Consider the following 24,429-nt stretch of genomic DNA (forward strand, 5'->3'; position numbering starts at 1 on the left):
ATGTGCACAATTATCGTGGTATTTCTCTTCTGTCAGTAGCCTACAAGATCCTGTCACTATCCATCCTTGAAAGACTAGAACAGCAAGTTGAACAAAAACTCAGGGAACACCAAGCAGGTTTTCGGAAAGGCCGATCAAGTGCAGAACAAATACTTAACCTAAAAACCATAATAAAATACCATATGCTGAGAAGTCTTCAATTTTAGCTCGATTTATTATGGTATCTTAACTATACATTGATGGTCAACTAGATCAGTGTAAACGTAGATATTAGCCAGTAAAACAGTTTGAAGTTTCGCTGACCAACGACTGAATTATATGTGTAACGAAACGAGAAGCTTGAATATTTTTTTGTTATTTGAACACTGATTACAGCATGTATCAATTCAATACTACTTAGTCTACTCTCCAGGTCTTTGCAACCCTTCTCACAGAAAAATACTGGAATGATATATTACTTCAAATCTCGGGGAATCAGTAGCAAGTTTGTCCACAGATAATTCACACAATAAAACATACAAAACAACAGCACAGACTGTTTTTTTTTAGTTTCACACAAACCACAAGTCAAGAAACTAACGAAGAAATACTTTCCTAGTTTCCAAATCCTTACTTTAACAATCCAAATAATAATAATAATAATAATAATAACAATAATAATATCACTACTTGTTTGAAGTGGAGGTATAATGAGCGAAAGGGTGAGAAATACTGTTGCTGTGGTTCTGGGTGCATATCTGAGCGCTGAGGTCGATATCGTTGATAGCATGTACGTATGTATTCGCAGGCGTGCGTTGCTGGACTTCTTAATTGGGAAATGACCCTAACGAACCATCTCCTGCATGTATTTCCTTCCATAATACATCATGGACCGAAGATTAAGTGGACTGTCAACTTCCCAGTACACGAGAGTACAGTCCAGCAAACTACCTTTTGGACTTTACCTTCTCATTTCTTCATTCTCCTCTTCACATGAAAGCAAAATGTGCAGTCACCACTTCACATTTCACACCCATTGACTTAATTCTCACTTACATTAACCAGTAATAGCCTCCATGGATCAGGCCTCTCACCGCTGGGTTCATATCCCGGGTAATCCTTGGGAGATTTTTGCTGGATAAAATGTAGGCGGGACAGGTTTTTTCCGGAAATTCCGGTTACCCTGTCATCCTGAATTCCAGAAACACTCTCCAATATCATTTTATTTCATCTTTCAGTCATTAATAATTGCCCCAGAGGAGTGCGAGAGGCATCGGCAGCCGGAACAATTCCTATCCTCGCCGCTAGATGGGGCTTCATTCATTCCATTCCTTACCCGGTCAAACGACTGGAAACATGCTGTGGATTTTGTTTTGAATTGCAATATAACCGAATAAACATGGTGCAATTTTGATTTACTGCTGGATTGTGTCTAACGTATTATATTTTGAATTAGCAAGGATGAAGCGTTTCTTGAATAATTATTTCGCAAAGGGCCAATTACTTTCTGAGTTTTCTTTCTAGACGAAAGTGGGGAATATCATGGCATAAGCTGTTTGACATAACTTTCCCGAGTGAATCACAAGGAACGCTGCTGTACCAACGGCGGCACGCTAGATTCTTCTAGTCAACCGTTTTATCAAATTAAATATTCCATGATTTACCGCAAATTGTCCAGAAAAAGAATCTCACAATCAGAAAATGCTGGACCGTTTGCGAAATAATTTTTCAAGGCATATTTCAACCTTGCTAGTTTAAAATATAATTAGTTGAAAACAATCCAGCAGTAAGTCAAAATTGCATCACAGTTAGTGATTCAGTAATTTGGGATATTTTTGTGAAAAAGGCAAAATTTCTCGTTTGGTTAACATTTTTAAAAATTATCTAGAATGAGTAACCATAGTCATAGAAATGCCTTATTTTGGCGTCTAATTAACAATTAAAAACATTGTTAACCTAATAATTTAGCGACAGGGTCATTTGTGTTGAAATGGTATAGTATACCTAAACTATCTCTACCTACAATGCTGAATGTATAATGCTAGGGCCTTATTCGCAATAATATGTATTCCCCATCTGGATACTGCGCAAATGTATGGCTGAATAGCTCCCACACCCGACTGGTTGATGTCCAGCTGCGTCAGACAATGCATCTGGTCTTTCTCGATAGATACGAAGCTGGGTTATCCGAGCACCTTTAATTAACACCGGATCGATCCCGGCAGATTGGTCTGAGAAAAACAATACTGAACCATCTGATAACACATCCTAAAGTCTTTTCCTACGAGAAACCCAAACTACAGGACAACAGATCTCCCGTAATTTTGATTTCACCGCTATACTATATCTCCTCTAATCCCACTTCACCGGGCTGCTTCTAGATTTTTAAATCTGCTAACGGTAACAAACAGTATGTTATGAATTATGTCTTTAATGTATTATTATGTTATTGTAGTCCTCTCATATACGAACAGAAAGTCGTCATTTTTCAACACATCATCGACAACTTCTTGCTCCAATGCATCCACTAATTACGATACACAAACGCATCGCGTAACTACACTCATAAATTAAATGCCTAATACTCTTGTGCCTGTTCGTGCGAACTAGTCATCTGCAACCGTCATCATGTATGGTAATTAATATTCTGTTGATATTTTTTTAATATGATAATCCCATTTCAATATGCAACTTTCTATAGGAAAACCTATTACTCTTGTATTTACCATCATCCCATTTTATCAGGAAATTACAGAACATCCGACTGTACTCACATTTAAATAGAGTTTGAAATGATCCTATGCCCCGGGGAAAAAACGTATTATATCAAATCTGTCTGACTGATGACGTCGTTATTAACTTGGTTCGTTGCAGTTAATTGCTGTCCTGTTATCATGTAAAACATGAATATTTACCCAGCAACTCTGATGAACTTTTATTCTGAAAAAACTAATATTCAGCAGCAGATACTGCGTGCCAGTAAAGAATGGTTTAATGTGTAGCGTTTCATTATCAGTCTACAATGGGAATAAGAAATCATGTAAAGAAGGCCACTATATTACCACTGGGATGGCAGACTCACTGCTGGACTTCTAAACCGAAGCTGGCGGGTTCAATTATGACTCATTCCAGTGGTATATGAAGATGCTGAAACACATCACTCTCGTCTCAGTACATTTAACGGCACGTAAATGAACTCCTGCGGGACGAAATTCTGGCACCTAGTTGTCTCCAAAAAGCGTAAGAGTAGTTCGTGGAACGTAAAACCATTATTATTATTATTATTATTATTATTATTATTATTATTATTATTATTATTATTACTTTATTATTACATCTTTCCGCCTCCGTACCGTAACGGTTAGTGTTTTTAGCTGTCATCGTCGGGGCCCGAGTTCGATTCCCGGTAGTGCCAGAAATTTAAGAATGGCAGGAGGGCTGGTGTACATGGTACATGTAGCTCACCTCCACTGGGGGTGTGCCTTAAAGGAGCTGCACCACCTATGTATGAGGACACAAGTTAACTTACTATAGATACATCCATTTAGGATGGTGTGAAAATGGGAAACCACGGAAAACCATCTTCAGTGCTGCCGACAGTGGGGCTCGAACCCACTATCTCCTGGATGCGAGCTCACAGCTGCGCGCTCTTTACCGCACGGCGAACTCGCCCGGTAGTACACGATATTACTATTGGGACTGTGGTGACTGATTCTAGTTTCCACAGGTGTTGTATTTCTATTACCAGTTCTGTGTATGTTGATATCTTTGTGCCTATTATCGTTTGCAGAATGGAGGTGCTTGGATAAACAATGACAGTGTTATAACGTAGACATGATATGGGCTTTGTCAAGAGAACAAAGTGAAACTCTATAGGCCTACGTTTCGCAGAGAACTTTGGTCCGCATCTTCAGAAGAAAATCTCAACTGTTCACGAGGAAGGCTTCTACAATGATGAAGGTTATACTCCCACCCACCCCTCCCAGACCGATTCTGATGGTGCCGTCAGCTTCCGCTTAGAATGCTGGCGCTGTACCGCGTACGGTGAGCCATCTGGTGCCGAATGAACTTACCACTTACACTTCTAATAACTAACGTCTAAATTCAAAGAGTTTTCGAGTAAGGGTGGAAGTGTATTTCTAATATGCAGTTGATGACTGAAGAAATCCACATTTTACAGAAGGATTCTGGTGAATGATTTTAGCTACTTGATCATGTCGGTGCACTGCAAAATTATACAGATATCTACAAATATATACAACATAAATAATTACAACATACACATATGTCCCTAACACTGCTTTTTATCTCCCATGTTTGGCAATCTATCCTTCAGTATCACCGGAACACATTCATGATGATGATTATTATTATTATTATTATTATTATTATTATTATTATTATTATTATTATTATTATTATTATTATTATTATTATTATTTTAGCAGTAAAAATAAATCGTATTTTATCCTCACAGAGAGCCCGCCTGGTAGCCATGGCCACTGTCTTTAAGATCTGTCCGTTTGGCGGAAAAAAAAAATTCCACCATAAGAATACTGGCCGGCAGGGTAGGAACAAAAAAAATCAAACATTTGGACCGAATTTCGTGAAGGCAGTATGGCGCTGTGGTTACTTGTCTAGGCGGTGAGCCCAGTTACAGTCAACGAATGAGCTCAGTCACTTTTAGTAATAGCGCCAGTAGCGACGATTAGGGGTGGCGGGCGAGGGAGGGGATAGTCACCTCTCCCCACTTTGTGGAGAAATTATTAAATTTGTATTGCACTGTAGCCAGTTGAAACGAAGGATAAATTATAGACATTTAGAAAAAAAATGTGTAAGTTCTGTTGTCTTATCTGCTCTTCCGTTTAATTTATTTATTTACAAAATTATTACCGGAAGTACGCACAAAATATTGTTCGTCGCGGCTAAGCGATTTGTACAGCGCCACAACAAGTATTGGAGGATTTGCATGTGCTGTGAGGAAGGGTAGTAGGGGTATATTTTTTTGCCACGGTCATGGACACGCATTCGTCAGTCCGGCAGTCTCTTTGATGTCTGCTAGTTTCTTAGTGAGTAGTCTAATACTAAACGATTTTTAATTATATAATCACGCTGTACTTCTATTTCATTGTAATACATGTGTAATTGTTCCTTTGGTGAAAGTTTTATTGTATAGTACTGAATCAAAATCTGAAAAAAAAAAAAAGCGATTAAAACCGCACTTAAGTTGGTAAACTATCAACCTTTATCTGTCGAAATTCTCTCAGAGAGCATCAAAAGTCTTGTAGCTTTATGTTTTGTTTTGTTTTGTTTAGTTTTTAGTTTTGACGTACAGTATATCCCCACTCGCCACCCGCTATATCCCACAAATCCGCATACTTTTTGTTGTATGTAAATCCCCCCCACCCCTCCCACCAACTTCTATTTCCCAATCACCGCTACTGGATAGGGCTACGTTAAGTGGTGACATATTTATATGTATGTCTAAACACTCGATTGCATGCCAAAAGACTGGGTTCAATTCCAAACCTCTCCGCTGTGTTCATATGTAGAGACATGATTTTTCTTTCTCATTTACGATAAGCGCGACAAAAAATATTTTAAAGCGATTCTGAGATATCTTAACGAATCATTTGATTCTGGTTAAAAATTCGTGATTTTATTTTCCCGAATTACAGCGACAAGGCCAGTTTAAAGCGAAATTTACTCATTTTGCGATGAATGCGGAACTGTAGCGAAATTCATGGACAATAACGATCTTGAAAATGTATTCCAATATCACGTGTGTGTGTGAAGGGAAACAGAAGACAGAATAACTATCCCCTCGTGCTAATATTTTAGGAAATACCTTGATTAGGGCTGTATTATAGTTCTAATCAAGATTACATAAGGAATAATGAATGATTATCAATATTGCTTCCTTCTATTTATCTTTAATATAAATAATTTACAAATCTAACAAATTAAGGCGACACTCCAGAGATAAAAATCGATATTTTGGTCATTTTGGTGAATTTTTTTATGACTGAAATTCAAAGTATTGAGTTTCTTTTTTTCTTGTCACGAAGTTATTCAAAAAAATTTATCGCTGTAATAATGCTTTCTTTGCCAATAAAAAGTAATTTTACATTTAAATCCAATTTATCTCCCATAATATTCTGCCAAATGTAACAAAATTTCCATTGCATGCAGAAATTGAAACACTCTGCAAGTTAATCAATTATTGAGTTGGGTTTTCGAGATAACTATTGAGGATGTAAGGAAAATACCACGAGGAGATCAAATGCTATGCATTCTTACAGCAATTCGATAGTCTTAATATTGTTCAATATTTTCTTCTCAGTATTTCGTTGCGAGCGCTAAATTAATAGCTAGGGGAACTTCCGTCCGGGTCATGTAGTCTACTGTAATCATGAATAATTGTAAAAAAAATTACAATGCCATCAAAGCATATCCCAATGTCATGGAAAACAGCCTGTTTCAGTTTCTCCCTAGCTCAGTTGGCATTTATGTACTCTTACTGACACAAAAATGTATTCCGGTGCAGATTACAAGTACGACCCAAAAGAAAGACCACATTGTCATCAGTAAAGAAAAGGCGATCAATCTACGCTTTACAAATAAAGCTATGCATTTCTATTCGTTTGAAACGAGTTTAAAACGAAAAAACTTTGTGAAAAGTTGTGTATGGAGTGTTGTAAGCTATGGATCAGAAACATAGACTCTGCGAAAAGCGGAAGTGCTGAAATTCAAGGCCTTTGAGATGCGGTGCTGGCGTTGACTCCTAAGAATACCTTGGAGTGAAACAGTCACAATCAAGAACGTTCTCTAAAGATCAAATGAGACACGCACCTTGGTTGAAACCTTGAACTAAAGGAGAAATAGCTTCGTTTGTCACTCGCTTCATCATTCTGACTGTTTCACCACCCTGTTTGAAAGGGAAAATGAAAGGTAGGAGGACCAAAGGAAGACGTAGACTGCAAAACATAGACAACATTAAAGGCAAGCACACCTATTGCCACTTGAAGCTGTGGGCCAAAGAACGGAAATGCTTGGAAGACGTGCATGTTACGCAGCGACCTTAGGGTAGAGGATGATAATAATAATAATAATAATAATAATAATAATAATAATAATAATAATAGTAATAATAAATGATTTAGCCTACAACATTCGCTACAAATTGCCCTAAACACTCCTTGTCATTTTCCTGCGAAAGTTTAGCCCCAAAATAATGTATTGAATAAATGTATGTCACAAAATATAGTTCATAACACAGGCAAATATATACGATATACAGTTTTACACTGATTCTTCCGTACAAGAGCCTATTTATATTTATTTTTTCTATGAAGTTTACTTATTATTAATGTAACCAGCTAAATAAATAACTCACAACTTCATCCTTCAGAAAAATTCTACATTTCAAATCTCAAATACATCGGAATGGGTTCGATAGATATCCATAATAGGACATCGATATTGCAAATACGATCATTATGACAGATCCCTAATTAGTCCGCCTGCCTACTACGAGTTACACCAATATATACTTTCGAGTTTTCACCATGATTTTGCTTGTTATTATTCACACTAGTCTTCTCTCTATTTCATGTGTTAGACACCGACACTTCTCTTCTGGTAGTCGCTCCGCCAACGCGGGGGCGAGCAGGGTCAAGAACCCAGCACGCGAGCAGTAATTTGATACAGAAGTTCACGCAGGAGTGGCAAAACGAGGACACACAACGAGTATGTGTGTGGTAAGGGAGGCTCTTCAATTTAAAAGGCTTGCAAAATCCTTCATTCCGTGTTCGCAACAATCTCCGAATGTTACTTTCATAGACCTGTCTCTATCTGAACTTCGATTTTGGTGGTGATGGTGTAGCGATGATCATTACACTTTTTTAATTATATTCCTTTGGCAATAATCATACGAGACAAAATGGAAAGAATCGGCTTTGTCCTATGAATAGGAACTGTCCCGGCATTTCCCTGGAAGTGAAAATGGGAAACCGAAGAAAACCATTCTCAGGACAGCTGGCGGCGGGGTTCGAACCCAGTCGTCTCCCAAATGCAAATCTTGGCTCCATAGCCATAGCCCGGTAATACGCGCGGCCACTCCACTCCGTAAAACATTCTTCAACTTTTGCCGGTTATTTCCGCGGTCGCTGGAGAACCCAGGCTTAGGCCTACTTTAGATTTTTTTTTTTTTTTTTTTTTTTAACAACTTGCTTTACGTCGCACCGATACATATAGGTCTTACGGCAGCGATGGGACAGGAAATGGCTAGGAGTAGGAAGGAAGCGGCTGTGGCCTTAGTTAAGGTACAGCCCCAGCATTTGCCTGGTGTGAAAATGCGAAACTACGGAAAACCACCTTCAGGGCTGCCGACAGTGGGGCTCGAACCCACCATCTCCCGACTGCTGGATACTGGTCGCACTTAAGCGACTGCAGCTATCGAGCCGAAGATTTAAGCCCGAATGGTGCGTGATTCTCGAGATGGAAATCTCAACCCAGGATGGACCGTGATTCGAACCCCAGCCTTCCGGGTAGGAACCCGCAGTTAAGCCACTTACCTAATCCCGCCCTCTTATTGTCTGCCTCCGTAGAGTAACGGTTAGCACTATTAGCTGCCACCCCCGGATGCCAGGGTTCGATCCCGGCTCAACCACGAAATTCGAAAAGTGGTACGAGGACTGGAACTGCGGGTTCCTCAGCCTCGGGAGGTCAACTGAGTAGAGGGCGGTTCGATTCCCTCCTCAGCCATCCTCGAAGCAGTTTTCGAGGCAAATGCCGGGATGGTATCTAACTTAAGGCCATGACCGCTTCCTTCCCTCTTCCTTGTCTATCCCTAGCAACGTTCCCATCCTCCACAAGGCCCCTGTTCAGCATAGCAGATGACGCCGCCTTGGTAAGGTACTGGCCCTTCTGCCCAGTTGTATTCGCGACTCAAAGTCCCACGCTCCAGGACACTGCCCTTGAGGCGGTAGAGCTGGGATCCGTCGCTAAGTCCGAGAGAAAAAACAACCCCGGACTGTAAACGGATTACGAAACAAAAAGGAGGGCTTGTACGTGGTTAAAATAGTGCATGCAGCTCACCTACACTGCGGTTGTACCTGAAAAGAGCTGCATCACTCCGAGGCGAGGACACGAATTTACTTGTCCAGTTCCATTGCTAAATGGTTAGCGTGCCGACCTTTGGTTCATGAGGTTTCAGGTTCGATTCCCGGCTTGGTCAGGGATTTAAAATTTCGTTACTAAATTCCCCTGGCTCGAGGGCTGGGTGTTTGGGCTGTATTCACCATTAGAATTCATCTCAGGTGTCCGGCTCCATGGCTAATTGGTTAGCGAGCTGGCCTTTGGTCACAGGGGTCCCGGGTTCGATTCCCGGCAGGGTCGGGAATTTTAACCATAATTGACACGGGGACTGGGTGTATGTGTCGTCTTCATCATCATTTCATCCTCATCACGACACGCAGGTCGCCTACGGGAGTCAAATCAAAAGATCTGCACCTGACGAGCCGAAGTTCTCGGACACATCCCGGCACTAAAAGCCTTACGCCATTTCATTTCATCTCAGGTAGGACCGAATCCTCTCACACGGGCAGGTCGTCTACAGGACGTCAACTCAAAAGACCTGCACCAGGCCTCTCCGGACACCATATGCCATTATTATTATTATTATTATTATTATTATTATTATTATTATTATTATTATTATTATTATTATTATTATTACCTTATTTTTGTCAAAGATTGACGTAATGCGTTCTAACAATGACAGTTATTTAATATCGAAATGTTTGATATCATCTCAGATTAAATGTGAAACCAAGGAAAACCATTTCTGGGATGGCTATATTGTGTATTTAAATCACCATTATCCTATGTTTTTCAGTTCCTCAAACTAATCTTAATATTAGTGGCAGAGTTGGAAAACTAACCCAAGATATACACTTATGAAGTAGTAAGGAAGCAATCAAACCGATTACAGTGTAAGCAAGCTTTATGACTTACTTGCATGTTTTGCGGAGATCAAGTTTAAATTAATACAACATGAAGAAAAGTTATTACTGTGTTGTTAGTTGGGTTATATTCGTGCCGCTACGACATTAGTTCCTTGGCGGTAACGCAAACGATGACGAATATACTTCGAGACAAGAAAATACCGCACACTTCCTCAAAGTCAAGAATGGCAAAATATTGCACTCAAATAAGAGACGATAACCTAATCGTATTTAAGTTTCGCTAAGTTTCAAAACTATTTTTGAGGCTGTTTGTATAGAAAAAACCACAACTGCACACGGTAAGGTCATAGGGGCACACGGCAAGGTCATAGTTTTCAGCGTCAGTTAAGACCTAGAGTTTATCTGTTAATCCTATGAGCAGGGGCAGGTATTTATGCAGAGTGATTTTAGCACTTGTGTTTTTCAATTTTAATGTTAGGGGACATTGTTGGAATTTGTCGTCTGAGATTTATGAAGGATGTCGTTTTTAAAAAAATTAGAATATTAACTGAACATGAACATCACTTTCCAGTATCATAAATCCATAATTAACATTAAGGATTCGTTGGATATTGGTTCCTTTTGCGGTGGAAAATGATTCTCCGATGGCAAGTTGTCTCTTCCTCGTTTCTTTATCGTTTACCGACTTTTCTTTTCTGGACTTCTGATTTTACATTTTGCTCAATCGTGTCACTTCACTTGTAATCAAATCAAATATTACAACACTTAAAGAAAAGAATTCCATCATTCGCATATGAAGCCCGCTTGGAGTATTCTGCAGGTGTTTTAGCGGTAACTGCAATCATTATTCGTCTAATATTCACTACCACACCTTACGGAATTCAAGAAAAAGAGTCATCGACCTTTTAATAATGACATCTCCATCTAACACTGGTTTGGCTACAGCTTGCCGTAAAAACACAGGCTTTGGAAAATATCCAAGGATGGAAACTTTACTTATATATCTGTAAAAGTATAACCCACTGTTTTGACAATCAATGGGCATATGCAAGGGGTTCATTTTTAGGATTGTTTCTTGGTATAATTTAACAAATCCAATTGAACACAAAATTTTATACAGCAGCAAAGAGGCCTTAAAAAGAATCGCATTACTAAATTCCCTATAAGACAACACGTTATTGGTAATTCGTGATTGTTCATATTTCGCTCTTCAGACCCCATTTCGTGTTATGTGACGATTGTTTTATCCACACATAATTAATCACAACACCTTAGTTCGTAAAATTTAGCGACAACTACAGTAGCTCTATACTTAAAAATAATGCATTGTTTATCACGATTATCGCAAATATCCGTCCCTGGTTATGAGTTTAACATCACCTTTACTACTGTCGGTTTACAGTGCACTTGAGTATGCAGTGCGTCTTGAAGATGAGTTCTTTAAGGCAGCAATTAATACGACACCGATTTATCACAAGCCCCCTTGATTGCCAACCAAAAAAGCCAAGATTCATTACTGTGATCTTGAGCACATATGGTAAGTGTGAAGAAGTTTGAATATTCTTCTTTCTATTATATTTAATCATACGCCACAGGGCCTTGAGCTTCACGTTGAATCCGACCCACTGGGACATGAAGTTACATTTGGGATTTCAAACCGGCTCACCTTGATGAAAAGCCAGTATCGAAGTTACTGAGTTACAACAAAGAGGTCCTTATGACTTTCTTACTCATCTCACTCGAAAGAATACCAGACCGATGATTTCTTCAGTTATAAGAAGTCAAGCGACCCGCCTTCAAGTTATTATGATAGGCAGCTTGTAAATGAGCGAAAGATAACACTGAGACATTATTTCACTATGGGTGGACCTTGAAGGTTCCATTATGTGTTCAGATCGGCGGCTGATTTCTTTGAAGCAGGTCTGGCAGTCGTGCCCTCAACATATGAAGGTGTTTTAGGTCTTGAAGGAAATTGGATAGGATATGGGACTTTACCTCCAGTCTACTTAGATTAAACCCAGACGAATGGGAGGAAACATCACTAAATTAGAATGAAAGGTATACATATGATCTTCCTTCCTTGCAAACATGTAGATATTAGGATGGTTTACGGTGTTGATAAGGAACGAGGGGCACTGTGACTCTACTCAATACCTTTGGAAAAAAGGGCACAATTTTCTTTTTCTCAGAATTCTTTTACATAAACACAGAGGGTTCTTTTCCAGTGGAAGATAGGGAAACGATATTTCTCAACTTAAGTTATAAGGGTTAATCATCACAATGTCCTGTATAAAACCATAACTTCAATAAGTGATACACCGGGCGACTTGGCCGTGTGGTTAAGGGTTCGCGGCTGTAAGCTTGCATCCGGCAGATAGTGGGTTCGAACCGCACTCGGCATCCTGAAGATGGTTTTCCGTGGTTTCCCATTTTCAAACCAGGCAAATGCTGGGGCTGTACCTTAATTAAGGCCACGGTCGCTTCCTTCCCACTCCTAGCCCCTACCTAATCCATCGTCGCCGTCGACCTTTCTGTCTCGGTGTGACGAAAAGCAACTTGTAAAAAAATTGCTAAAAATGTCATATCTGTAAGTTTTAGGCTGCACGGCTAATTTACAGAACACAGATAAAACTTAAAAAGACATAAGTGAAATAAGTACTGTATTTGCAATACAGTGTTTGTGGACTGGGACTGAAAGGAATTTTTCTTGTGATGTTTACACAGTAGGTAAAACAATAATATGTGAGCAAAATATATTATAATAAGCGAGCAATGAAGTAGCAACAATATAAATTGAACATTAACTCCGCACACGGTCTTGGACCATAAATGAAATGTTCTCCCTGTCCTTCCAAATTGTTGAAATCGTTGAGTGTGATCCATACAATTCCTTGGCGATGCTGAAGTTTGTTTCCCCGTTTTTTTAATTGTCATATTCTGCGTGATTTTCTTCAATATTAAACACTTTCCCTTTCTTTTGTGATGTCTTCTTGACCATTTTACAGACAGACTGATTTGAAATCTACGATCTACTGACAAACAAGAGTTTGGAAAAGCCTTACATTGTTGTCAGCAATCTCCAAACGCGTAACAAACAAAAATCGGCATTCGACATTATAGTCGATACATTTCTCCGAAAATGTGATAAAGATACGCCGTTTTATACTATATGTCGTAATAACCGATGTCGTAATAGCGATTTTTTAAACACAGTGTACGATGTAGACTTATATATATAGAATTTAGACGGTATCTTTCGATTTCGTCGTTATATCCAATACGTCGTTAAAACGATCTCGCAATAAAGGGCTCTGACTGCAGATAAAAGTGCAAACTTTTCTTTTCGTCTAGTGGCTTTAATTTTCTCTCCATGGTGCACACTGACTGTTTACGATACCAAGGAAATATTTCACTTTCGATACACCCTGTTGCATCACGGGTTTTCTTCGTGTGCGGGTCTAGAATGATGAGGATGAGCATTCCTTTCTCAGGTTTGTATTGACATGCATGACGCTGCATTTGATGAAAAGGGAATAACAGACAGAGGAAGGAAGGAAATAAGAAAAATGAATAACAGCGGAGAACGGAAGCCACTGTCTGGGGCGTAAAGGAGGAGGAAAACGAGTTCTAAACACATTTCTTATTAGTCAACAATAAAAAAGCAAAATCACTCGTTTTATTCAGCGACAAAGCAAAGCAAAGCAAAGCCATGCCATCTCTGTACAGGCCACGAAGGCTCAATGAGATGTGGAAGGTAGTGGTTAGCTATATGCCCGGAAAAAAACAAAATGTCCCTGGGAATTAACATGTTACCCATTTCTGGTGAAGACCAACTGAAATTTCAGGGCCATGTACCGCCTCGGAATAACAATGATAATGAATAAAAATGAAAATCCACATCCTGCTTCCAGTCATTCGACCAGGTCAGGAATGGAATGAATGAAGCCACTATCTAGCGGCGAGGCTAGGAAATGTGCCGGCTGCCGAAGCCCGTCGCACTCCTCTGGGGCAATGACTGACAGATGAAATATTAATGGAGAGTGTTGCTGAAATGAAAGATGGCAGGGAAAACCGGAGTAACCGGAGAAAAACCTGTCCTGCCTCCGCTTTGTCCAGCACAAATCTCACATGGAGTGACCGGGATTTGAAGCACCGTATCCAGCAGTGATAGGCCGGCGCTCTGCCGCCTGAGCCACGGAGACTTTAATAATAATAATAATAATAATAATAATAATAATAATAATAATAATAATAATAATAATAATAATAATAATAATAATAAATTTGCTATGGTTAGAGTAAATAAGGAGAGGTGGGCTAGCCAAACGTAATATGATTAGAGACGCGGCCTTGCAGAGGGTTACTCATGAGTTGTCACTCATCTTTTTGGGGAGTGGGGTCAATCATATTGCCAGAAGCATGCAAGAGAGGAAGGTTGTTGATACTGGAAAAGGCTGGAATGGGCTGTTAGACATTTCATTATCACTCTATTTCGCCATTCCTATGAGTTAGATCAGAGGTTCTCTAACTATTATGAGATTTTACCCCTCACGCATCGCTGAAAGTTCAATGTACCCCCACAAAAATCCCTAAATGATAGGTTTAAAAAATGTGGGTATTTTTAATTAATTATATACCATCCTTTTACATGCACATCGTAGATAAGACGAGATTGTAAAACCAAATATACTCTTATAACATTTTCAGGAAACGCTACATTTTGGTCTCAATATCAAATTAATAAATACGGGTGAATCATTTTCGACCTTAATTCTGGAACTGAGACATTGCGAACCAGCAGTTCTCTGATGTGTCTAAGTTCGGATAAAACTTTCAAGCCTAACGTGGCTCCATACATGCATATTTAACTTTCCTTTTATTTATTACCGTATTTCAAATTTTCTTCATATTTCCCTGAAGGCTGCTCGCGAACCCCACTTAAAGTCTCAGGTCTATCCCTAGAGGTGCGTGTACCACAGCTTGATAACCACGAAGCTAGATTATTTACATGAACGAGTATCAAGGGCACGGCTGATGAAAAACCAGCTGTACTTCTGCTATTGTACTTGACACATTCGTACAGCCTTATAGCTCATTTTATTGAATCAGTGATTACATTTGGAACTAAGATTTCTTGAAGATTATTACCCTAAAATATATATCATAATATTTCTAGCAATAATAATGAATAAAAACAACTAGGCCTAATCTTCTTATTTCATCCTACAAAGTTTTAAGAAACTTGATTAAATTTCAATTAAATATAATAATACAGTCAGCCTTTACTTGCGGTAAGATGCACATTGGCCAAACTCTCACTACCACTGAAACTTGCATTAATGGATTCGAAATAAACATCCACCTAAACTAGTCAGAAAAAATTGCAGTACTGGAATTTTTCACAGCTCACTAAATATGTGCATTCAATTGTTTCTTTTTTAATTTTACGATTTGCTTCACGTCTTAATTAAGGCACAGCCCCGGAATTTGCATGGTGTGAAAATGGGAAACCACGGAGGACATTTTCAGGGCTGCCGACGGTAGGGTTCGAACTCACTATCTCCCGAATGCAAGCTCACAGCTGCGCGACCCTAACCGCAAGGCCAACTCGCTCAGTGCAAGTAGTTTAACGTCGCGCTAAGAAATGGAATGTTTTAGACGAGGAATGATGGAATAGAGCTAGGATCGGAAATGAAGCAGCCGTGGCCCCAGCTTTTGCCTCGAGTGAAAATGGTAAACCGTGGAAAACCATCTTCAGGGCAATCGACAATGGGATCCAAACCCAATATCTCCCAAATGCAAGCTGACAGTTACATGACCCAAACCACGCGATCACTCGTTCGGTCATAGTTTCAATTGAAATAATGTGGGTTTGAAGTTTGCATAATATTTATCTCTGATTATTTTGTACACACTTATTATATAGGAAGAACCCACATTCATCATTTTGTGATATTTTTTCAAATTTCTATCCAAATTCGTGACCCAGAAATGACACATTCTCTTGTTCTTAATATCTGTCAACTTATGAGTATTCGACACCAGTATGCGTAATAGAAATGTTTCTTTTTACGTGATGTTAATTATTCACATTAATGGCCAGTAGCAAGATTGAAATATCTCGCATATTTTGATTCTATAGGAATACAAACTGGGATCGAACTCTGAGCGATAGTATAATGAACTAACATGGAAAAGGTTTTCAAAAATATATTTTTTCTTACCTCTGCAGCAGCTTCCCTGCTGGTGAATGGGCTGATGGCACATGTTGCACGGTCGAGGCCTTTTGAACACCTTACAGCGGAAGGTGTGGTTTTGAGAGTCTGCATCGGGCTGTAACCAAAGAAGATAACAGAATATGAATAACCAATACGTGATATGTGCAAATACATTAGGTATGAATTTACTGAGGGACATGGTGCCACAGGAAAATATCCCAAAAAGGATTAATTCTAAGAAAAAAGCACTGAAAGAAATGTACATTTCGGAAAATCAAATGGTCATAAATACGACTTTCAATAAAGTGTGTGACGTGATACTACCTAGCAACCGTGCAGGCTGTGATGTGAAGTATTGATGGATGGCCATGACATACAGATCCACGTCCTGTGTGGCTCCCAAAAAACGCCTACTGTTGCTAGATAACATCACGTTATACATTTTCTTACATGACACCATTTCGTTAAACGAATTTTCGAATGATCCCCAGCTCTGGAATATATTTAAGTGAAAAAGTTTGATTAATTTTGTTATTAAGAAAAGTAATGTAATGTTAAGGCACGCCATTTTACCTCGATATCTTTCTTATGTTGCCGTTGTTTTAGCACAATCGGCGTTATTTAAAGACAGTTGGAATGATTTCTCCCACAAACTTAATATTGATGTTTTTGGCATAAGACCGGAGTGAAATTTTTTATTTGGCTACAAGCAATTTTTGAATGGAAAATATTTACGACTGTTTATTAAGTATTCATCCCGGAGGCAGGTATGATCCTCATACAGCAACAGCGAAGGTTATACGGTTATAGGGGAATCGAAGAAACCGATGATGATGTCATTATGAGGCATACAAGGTAAGAGGAGGTAGGTAGTTTTCCATTGCTTATGACTCGTTTATATAAAGATATTTAATTCAGCCAGTGAGGAAAAATATTTCCTACGATTTTTGCTTTAGTGTTTGCTTTAGTTGCTTTGAAGCTTTGTTAAAATTGTGTATACCGTACTCTTCTCATTAGTTTGACATTAGTTACAATTAAAACATATCAAATTCCAAAAGCAACTATCAAGGTAATGCATTATAGCGGTATACACTCATAAAACGAAACACTGAATTGCAAACCAGGCACCTAATTCTAGGCAGTAAAATTTTTATAGCAACGCTACGAACATAAATAATAAAGCTAATCGTACAAATTAGTCGAAAACACAGCCTTCTCTGTCACTTTTTAGTTTGGGAAAAGCGAAGATTTCAAGAGAAACTCTTACTTAATAAACATCAACACTTGAGGTGCCTAGTATCAAACATGGACAAAAGCCATTTTGTTAATTTTTCAGTAGAGCCACATTTTTTTTCTCTATGTTAACCTCCTAATACGAGTGTGAAACTTTATGGGTGCCATATTGCCAGCCCTATGAACAAGAAAACCATTGTCGACACTTAAGAATTTCCTTCTAAGGCAATATAAAACACGTTCAAATATGACGATGTCCATTTTTGAAACTAAGATTGACTTTTGTCCGATTTTGATACAAACATCCATGTAATTGTCCACTTTTGAAACAAACTATCCCAATATTTTGAAACAAAGTTGCGGGATGACATGATAGTAAACTTCTGTTTTAAAAGAAATGTAATGAATATATGAAAGAAATAAGTTTAATCTTATACTTCGTTAACAACTAACATGATATTCATCTGAACTTTTTGTGGTCGTCATCTTCTTCAGATCTTTCTCAATGAGTTCAAAGTCCTATCTGACGGCAAATATGAGTTTCCAATAACTGGAAATATCAGTTCTCATTTCTTTGCCTCATTCTCCAGCCACTTATAAACAGACACATTGTCAGGGCGCAGCTTGCTTTGAGATGTGCCTGTTACAACAGACAGTTTGTAACAGTAAAGTTGTCTGGAATAATAAGCCGACTGATTAGTTGATTTTGGCAAAGCAAGGTTCTTTTGGCAATCATAGGACATTAAAAGACAATCCTCTTCATTTTTCTTCAGTTGTCGATAAAAATTCTCTGCTTGTTTTTTGTGGATAGTTCTCTTCAAAATTAAGGTTGTTCTTTCCTCTTCATTCTTTTCAAACTTAATACATTGTTCTGGTTCCAAGCATGTAGTGCACTCATCTGTGCATGGAGAGGAAAACCCGAAATTTAACCCGGTATTAAAAAATGTGCCTAAAGTAAGCTCCCTTTACTCGCAATTCCACTTACGGTGGACACGTCGAAACATTGCCTTCCATATTAAACGAAAATATTTTCCCAAATACTTATGTTATAATTAAAACACTGAAAAAACATGAGCACTAAACTTCCAAGCACGCACCGAAAAGAGAATGTAAACAAATGGTCGCCATGCCAGTTTGATGTCACTTCTTTGCAATCTGATTGGCTGAAACGGTCATGTCCGTTTTTGATAGAAACTCTGTTTGGAGGTGTCCGATTATGAAAGAAACTGCATATTTCTTTGTTAAAAATAAAGTACAAATATTCGTTTTCGAAAGTCATGGGCCACTAATTCAGAGAGAGCATTAAAAATACTATAATTTTATATTCATAACTCAATTTTGATAGGGGTGGCGCATGTCCTTGTTTGATATTAGGCACCTCACTCATTCCTGGCACGAGTTTCTTAACAACTGACACACCAAATTATTCAGAAAAAATTATTTACAGGGATTAAAATCTACAAAATATATAAACAATTATTAGGGTTGTAACTTCTACTAATAAAAAAAACATTCTAGTGGTACTGAACCCATGACTTTTGTGCCCTAAGAACATTATGCATAATGTAACAATTAAATTAAAAGTTGGATTCTTGATAGCATGGATTTGACACGTGACGAGGGGGTGATTACCTTCGGTCCCACGCTCTGGGGTATGTGACGTCAACCACACGTGTCGACGGCGGAAGAATCTTAAGTCATTTTTATGAACTATTTCAAAGCGCGTGTACACGGCGTGACCACGCCAAGTCAAAAAAATATAGTGCCTATCAAAGGAGGTCAATCATCTCACAAATCGAACCCGTAAAATTTTTAAATGTCCATGAACACTACCGCCAGAAATGTAGCAAGCATGTAGTCACTTTCAAAACTCTTGAAATTACAGTTTAGGTAAGTCAGAAAATTTATAAAAATTTTCTTGGCGGCAAAGGGAGAGATCCGAAGAGAGGGGGTAACTGCTATAAATATGAAGGGACGCCATGACGAAGCTTCCTTCTCCGGCATTTGTGATACAAAGCGGACGAAAAATTGTTGAGCTGCTCTGCGAAATCAAACCAACGAAAGTAGACTGAGTTCAACTGCAGATTTTAGCCATTGCGGCTAAGTCTTGACTCCATGAGGAGATAGTTTTCTTGAGTGAAATAACTGTACCAGATAGGACGGTCAAAGTACTGAAATATTCTAATGTGATTAAGTAATTCGTGTGCGGGAATAATTATAATCCATCGTGTGCGCTCCGCAAACAAGTGAAGGGTATTTCTTTTTTTTATGCTTTATTCCAGGAAACCTGAAAAAACATAATGAGATGTACAGCCATGAATGTAAAGATGGCTAAATAAAATGCCAGGGTCACAGGTGAGCCCTAAGACGAATACTGGCGTGACGACATGAGGTAGGTGGCTTTCCATCTTACTACCTCTTATATCTCGTCTCGTGATTTCTAAAAGTGTATTTGCATGGGGATATACGACGCAGTGGTCGCCCTACTAAGTTTTGTAAATGTGAGAGTACGACTAAAAGAGTCATTTGTTTTATTTCCCACTTGGATAAAATTTTGAAGTCTTGCGAGTGTCGTATAATGTTCTAAAAGTTATTGAATAGGGTTCTGAAGTGATATCACGTCCAATGTAGATCGTCATCCGTGTGAGTGTACTGCCTGTATTTTGTGATGTCGAAGTAAGATGTTCATTCGATGTAATATTCTTCTGTCTGCAATTTGACGTTAATAATAATAATCCATGGTCACTCATTTTCAATCGAGTGGAAGCGCGCTGTCGGGTGAGAGCCAAGGGTGATGAATTTGGTCACGGAGAGAAACGTTCTTTTTTAATGCCCATTTTAAACTGTGTCTGACTGGCAATAAAAAGGATCTAGTAGAATGTTTCAGTCATTTCTCGTAAAAATCAAGTTATTAAATACGATATCATTTATGCGAAGTTATTCATGAGTAATGCATTGTGCGATATTAGACGTCGGGATTTCTAGTGAGGATTTTATTCCAGTTCTTGGTCGATGATAATTGTGGAGCTGGGAACAGAGGTTAGTTTTGTGAATCAGGTTGGACCTGTCATTGAAGCCGGGACACGGAAGCCCGAGGAATGTTTTATATGAGTTGAGATGAGATGTGCGAATCAGGTTAGAGTCCTGTCATTGAAGCCGGGATATGATAGCCCGAGGAATATTTTATAATGTTGGGAATGGAAAGAAATTCATAGAAATCCATAGCGGTACCAATTGCCGACGCGTATAATTAGTGTGGGCATCTTGAAGCATAATCTGTGCATTTTGTTGGTTAGAATATCGTATTTGTTTAATTATGTCGGCAGAGTTTAAAGGGAGCATTTTGAGAAGTCAGTCAGGTAGAACGAACCGGGGTGGTTTATGTAACTGCCAAGCGAGCATGGGATGAGGGACCTCAGCTATGATAGCGGGAAAGGAGTGGACTTGAGATTGTACTGTAATTCTCGGCCAGGGGATACGTTAAAATGCTGGATTTAGTTGAAATTTCATAGCCGGTAATGATCTAAGTATTGTGAAATACTGTAATTGAGGACGTAATGAACATTTGAAACCATGAACTTTGAGTATAAGGAACAGAGTAACCAAATTTAGGGTTGTCCAAAATATAGAGCGATGGTCGTGACGGTCGGTTTGTCTGTGAGGGGTGTGCAAAATTCATAATGGTAATGACGAGATATGACATCGTAATTATATGGCGAGTTATTTGGTTTGTACGTAGATTATTAGGATATCCAAGTGTTAATAACGGTTAGGACTAGATTAGAATTTTAAAGTGTGATATCACGAGACGAGATATATAGCTGGACATGAATGATGTAACAAATTCTTTTCCAGCCAGATAAACATCGCAATATTGAATTCACATCACAGCTGCGTAGAAAGTTGTGAAGAAACCAGAGTCCGCTGAAATAAAATTTACTGTTCTTTAACATTTCGATAAATCATTTAAATTTATTAAATTATTCAATTCAGTGAAACCACATTTTGAAATAACTTTAATCAAGCGAATAACTTGGAGATGCATTCTGGAAATTTTAATTTGTTGTCTGGGGAATATTAAAAAATAAAGTAAAGATAAAAGGGACATATCCGAAGGAAATGGATTTTTCTGCCACAAAGTTTGTGAGCATTGCTGTTGTTGTAATTATTGAACTTTGATTGATTGAGCAGTGAATGTGCTGGGGATAGTAAAGTGGAACTTTGGTCATCAACCGATGTAACTTAATTGTGTTTAGCCTTCAGCTTAGAAACTTGGATGGTCAGGGGGTCATCAACCTCAGTGACTTAGATTAGGGCCATATGCCATTGTAGCATCATTTCCTTGCGGTCATCACCCACAATGACTTTAAAGTAACTTAGAAGATTAGATGTCGGTCCATGACGTAGACGCAGGTCACATCGATTCAATTAAGGGTCCATGCCGTAGAACCACTGTGTGGCACACACCGATTGGACGGCCTTAATTATAACCAGAGTCCAGAGTTCGTGTTACGAGGGCTGGACCATAACGAATCACTATGATGGTACATGTGGTCTCACATGGAAGCCGAATTTAAGGATTTCCAGACTTTCCTTTCTTAAATGATTAATAATTGAGACAATGGTTTCTAGTAAGAATGTCCATCAGGCAGTTACGTTAAAGTCTCACTCCAGTAGTCTGACCATTATATAAAAGTGATTGTGGTGTCCAGTGGACACAATTGACTTCTATGATACCATTGACATGCTTCAGAATTTTCCTGAATAAATAGGAATCCTTTAAATAGACCTTTCATTCCAGTAGATAGATTAGAATTACTGAACCCTACCTTTACCTCAGCAAGTGACGAAGAACCCGAAACGACCCAGGAGACAGATCTCATGAACTTTGCTGATAGGTAAGAAAGGTAGGTATCCCTCAATATGGACCAAAAGGGTTCAGTACAAACAAAAAATCGAACACAAATGTTATGAAAATGTAAATGTATGAATTTGACGCAATTTCTTCAGCTGTTCACTGAAGTTGTAGAGCTGAATTTTCTCAAATACCAGAGAAAGGCTGATGAACATTCGTTTCCATATTCTATAAGCTTAAAATAATACTGAAATATACAATTAGCAAAATAAAACATATCTTTATAGTTTAAAAAAGTTGAAATGTTTACATGGTGCTAAGGTTGACAGTAACTGTGTTATAAGCAGAGGACTACATAATGTGTATCAGCATAATCTCAGATCAAGAACAATAAGTTACATGTCGATTTGGTGAACAGACTGATCTCCTGCTTTCAAGAAGATGAGCCTAAAGGCAATGGAAACGAAGAAGTCAAATACTGGACCCAGAATATTACAAAGAACGCTCGATTTAATGGCCGATGACCTAGATGTTAGGTCCCTTTAAACAACAAGTATCACCATCATCATAATCATCGTCGTCGTCTTCATCATCATCATCATCATCATCGATTTAGTTGAGGTAAATTCCTGGCTTCGAACTGGTGGTTAGTTAGATAACGTACAAATTATTTGATACAGAAAAGATAATGCTAGGTACGAAGATGTCAGTTGCAGTCAGATCGCACCTTACTCACTGGCCTTCGATAGAGTCGGTGAAGGCTTTATCATTTCTAGAGGTGAGAAAGCATTTTGTTCCAAATGGCAAAGTTTACAGACAGCTTTCTACAGCATAGAATACTAGACATATGTCGGAATTAAAACTGACCAACAAGGTGGAAGACCACTGCCTTATACGGGACAGACTCCACATTTATCTGCAAGGTTTAGCGGAAGTAAACATGATGATTTAAGACAGGCTTCCATACAAGTTGGTTTTGAGTCTGATTTAATACACGGCTATGTCTTCCTTAACGTACAAAACACAACATAATGGTAAACCTATCATTAACTTCTCCAAACCATAACACTCATCACTTACTGTAGGACCTATTGTATTTACTATTTCGAAGTCTGTGTTTAAACCCCGTTTTTGAAAACGAGGGGAAATGAGGGAAGAGAGAGAGAGAGAGAGAGAGAGAGAGAGAGAGAGAGAGAGAGAGAGAGAGAGAGAGAGAGAATGAACGGCAAGAAACAGTTCAAGATTATGAATATTCAAACATATGATATTTATAACCGACAGCACAATTGTTGATAAATATAATAACATTAATATATGTTATCCAACAGTATACTTAATGCCAGCGTCAAATAGTGTTTATCTCGCTCATGCTCAATTTTCGTTTATATTGGCACTGATACCTCAACGGTATAGCTGGTTTGCCAACAACCGTCGAAAAACATTGACTTCGTAGAGATACATAAAATAGCTTCGTTTGAGATCCACTATAGCAATTCGTCTTGAATAATTATATTAAACAAATCCTAAGGTTACGAATCAGAAAAGTGGAGATGAATAACTTTAAAGTACATGCTATCGTTCGCTGAGTAAGCTGTTCCAAACAGTGAAAGAAATATCGTAATACAGGGTGTTTTATGTAGTGATTCATTTCTTCAAGATTCTTGTAAAGAGGCAGCTATCACCGAATGTAAAGATGTATTCCACTTGTAACGTGTCATGTTGTACAAATACAAATGGAGAGACTCCCTGCGAATATCAGTGACAATTTCTTCTAGTTCCAAAATATTAATGCCTAAACTCCAAAATAATTTGTTTTAACACCTTTTCAATTAATGCAGGCTTATGAGACGTCGAGATATCCCATTTTTCCTCATAGACTTAATTTAATGTGCTGAAACCCAATGGTACGGGAGTTATATTTATGAAAATGAAAACCTACAACCTGTTTTCCAGTCATTGACCGGGTCAGGGATGTAATGAATGAAAGATATATAGGCTGTTATTACAATGGGGTCGCCGGAGTTATATTTAATTACCTTCAAATGTCACAGACCTCCACTGGAATCGAGCCTGCCATCTTTGAAACTAAAGGACAACGACTAACCGGCTCCACTACTGACGCGGAAAAGTATTCTCTATGGTTACACAATCTACGCACGTCATATTAACATTTCAT

General features: G+C 38.5%; 1 protein-coding gene across 3 annotated transcripts in view; it reads right to left on the minus strand.

Moving 5' to 3' along the window:
* by (blistery) overlaps window positions 1–24,429 on the minus strand; it is a 1,249,231-nt gene that overhangs the window by 1,224,345 nt on the left and 457 nt on the right. For all 3 annotated transcript variants that reach the window (XM_067145280.2, XM_067145277.2, XM_067145276.2), the window contains exon 2: window positions 16,172–16,280. In XM_067145280.2, the coding sequence (XP_067001381.2) occupies window positions 16,172–16,280 (109 nt within the window). The remainder of the gene's footprint in view (window positions 1–16,171; window positions 16,281–24,429) is intronic.

Source organism: Anabrus simplex, chromosome 4 (assembly GCF_040414725.1).
Source record: "Anabrus simplex isolate iqAnaSimp1 chromosome 4, ASM4041472v1, whole genome shotgun sequence".
Classification (NCBI taxonomy): Eukaryota; Metazoa; Arthropoda; class Insecta; order Orthoptera; family Tettigoniidae; genus Anabrus; species Anabrus simplex.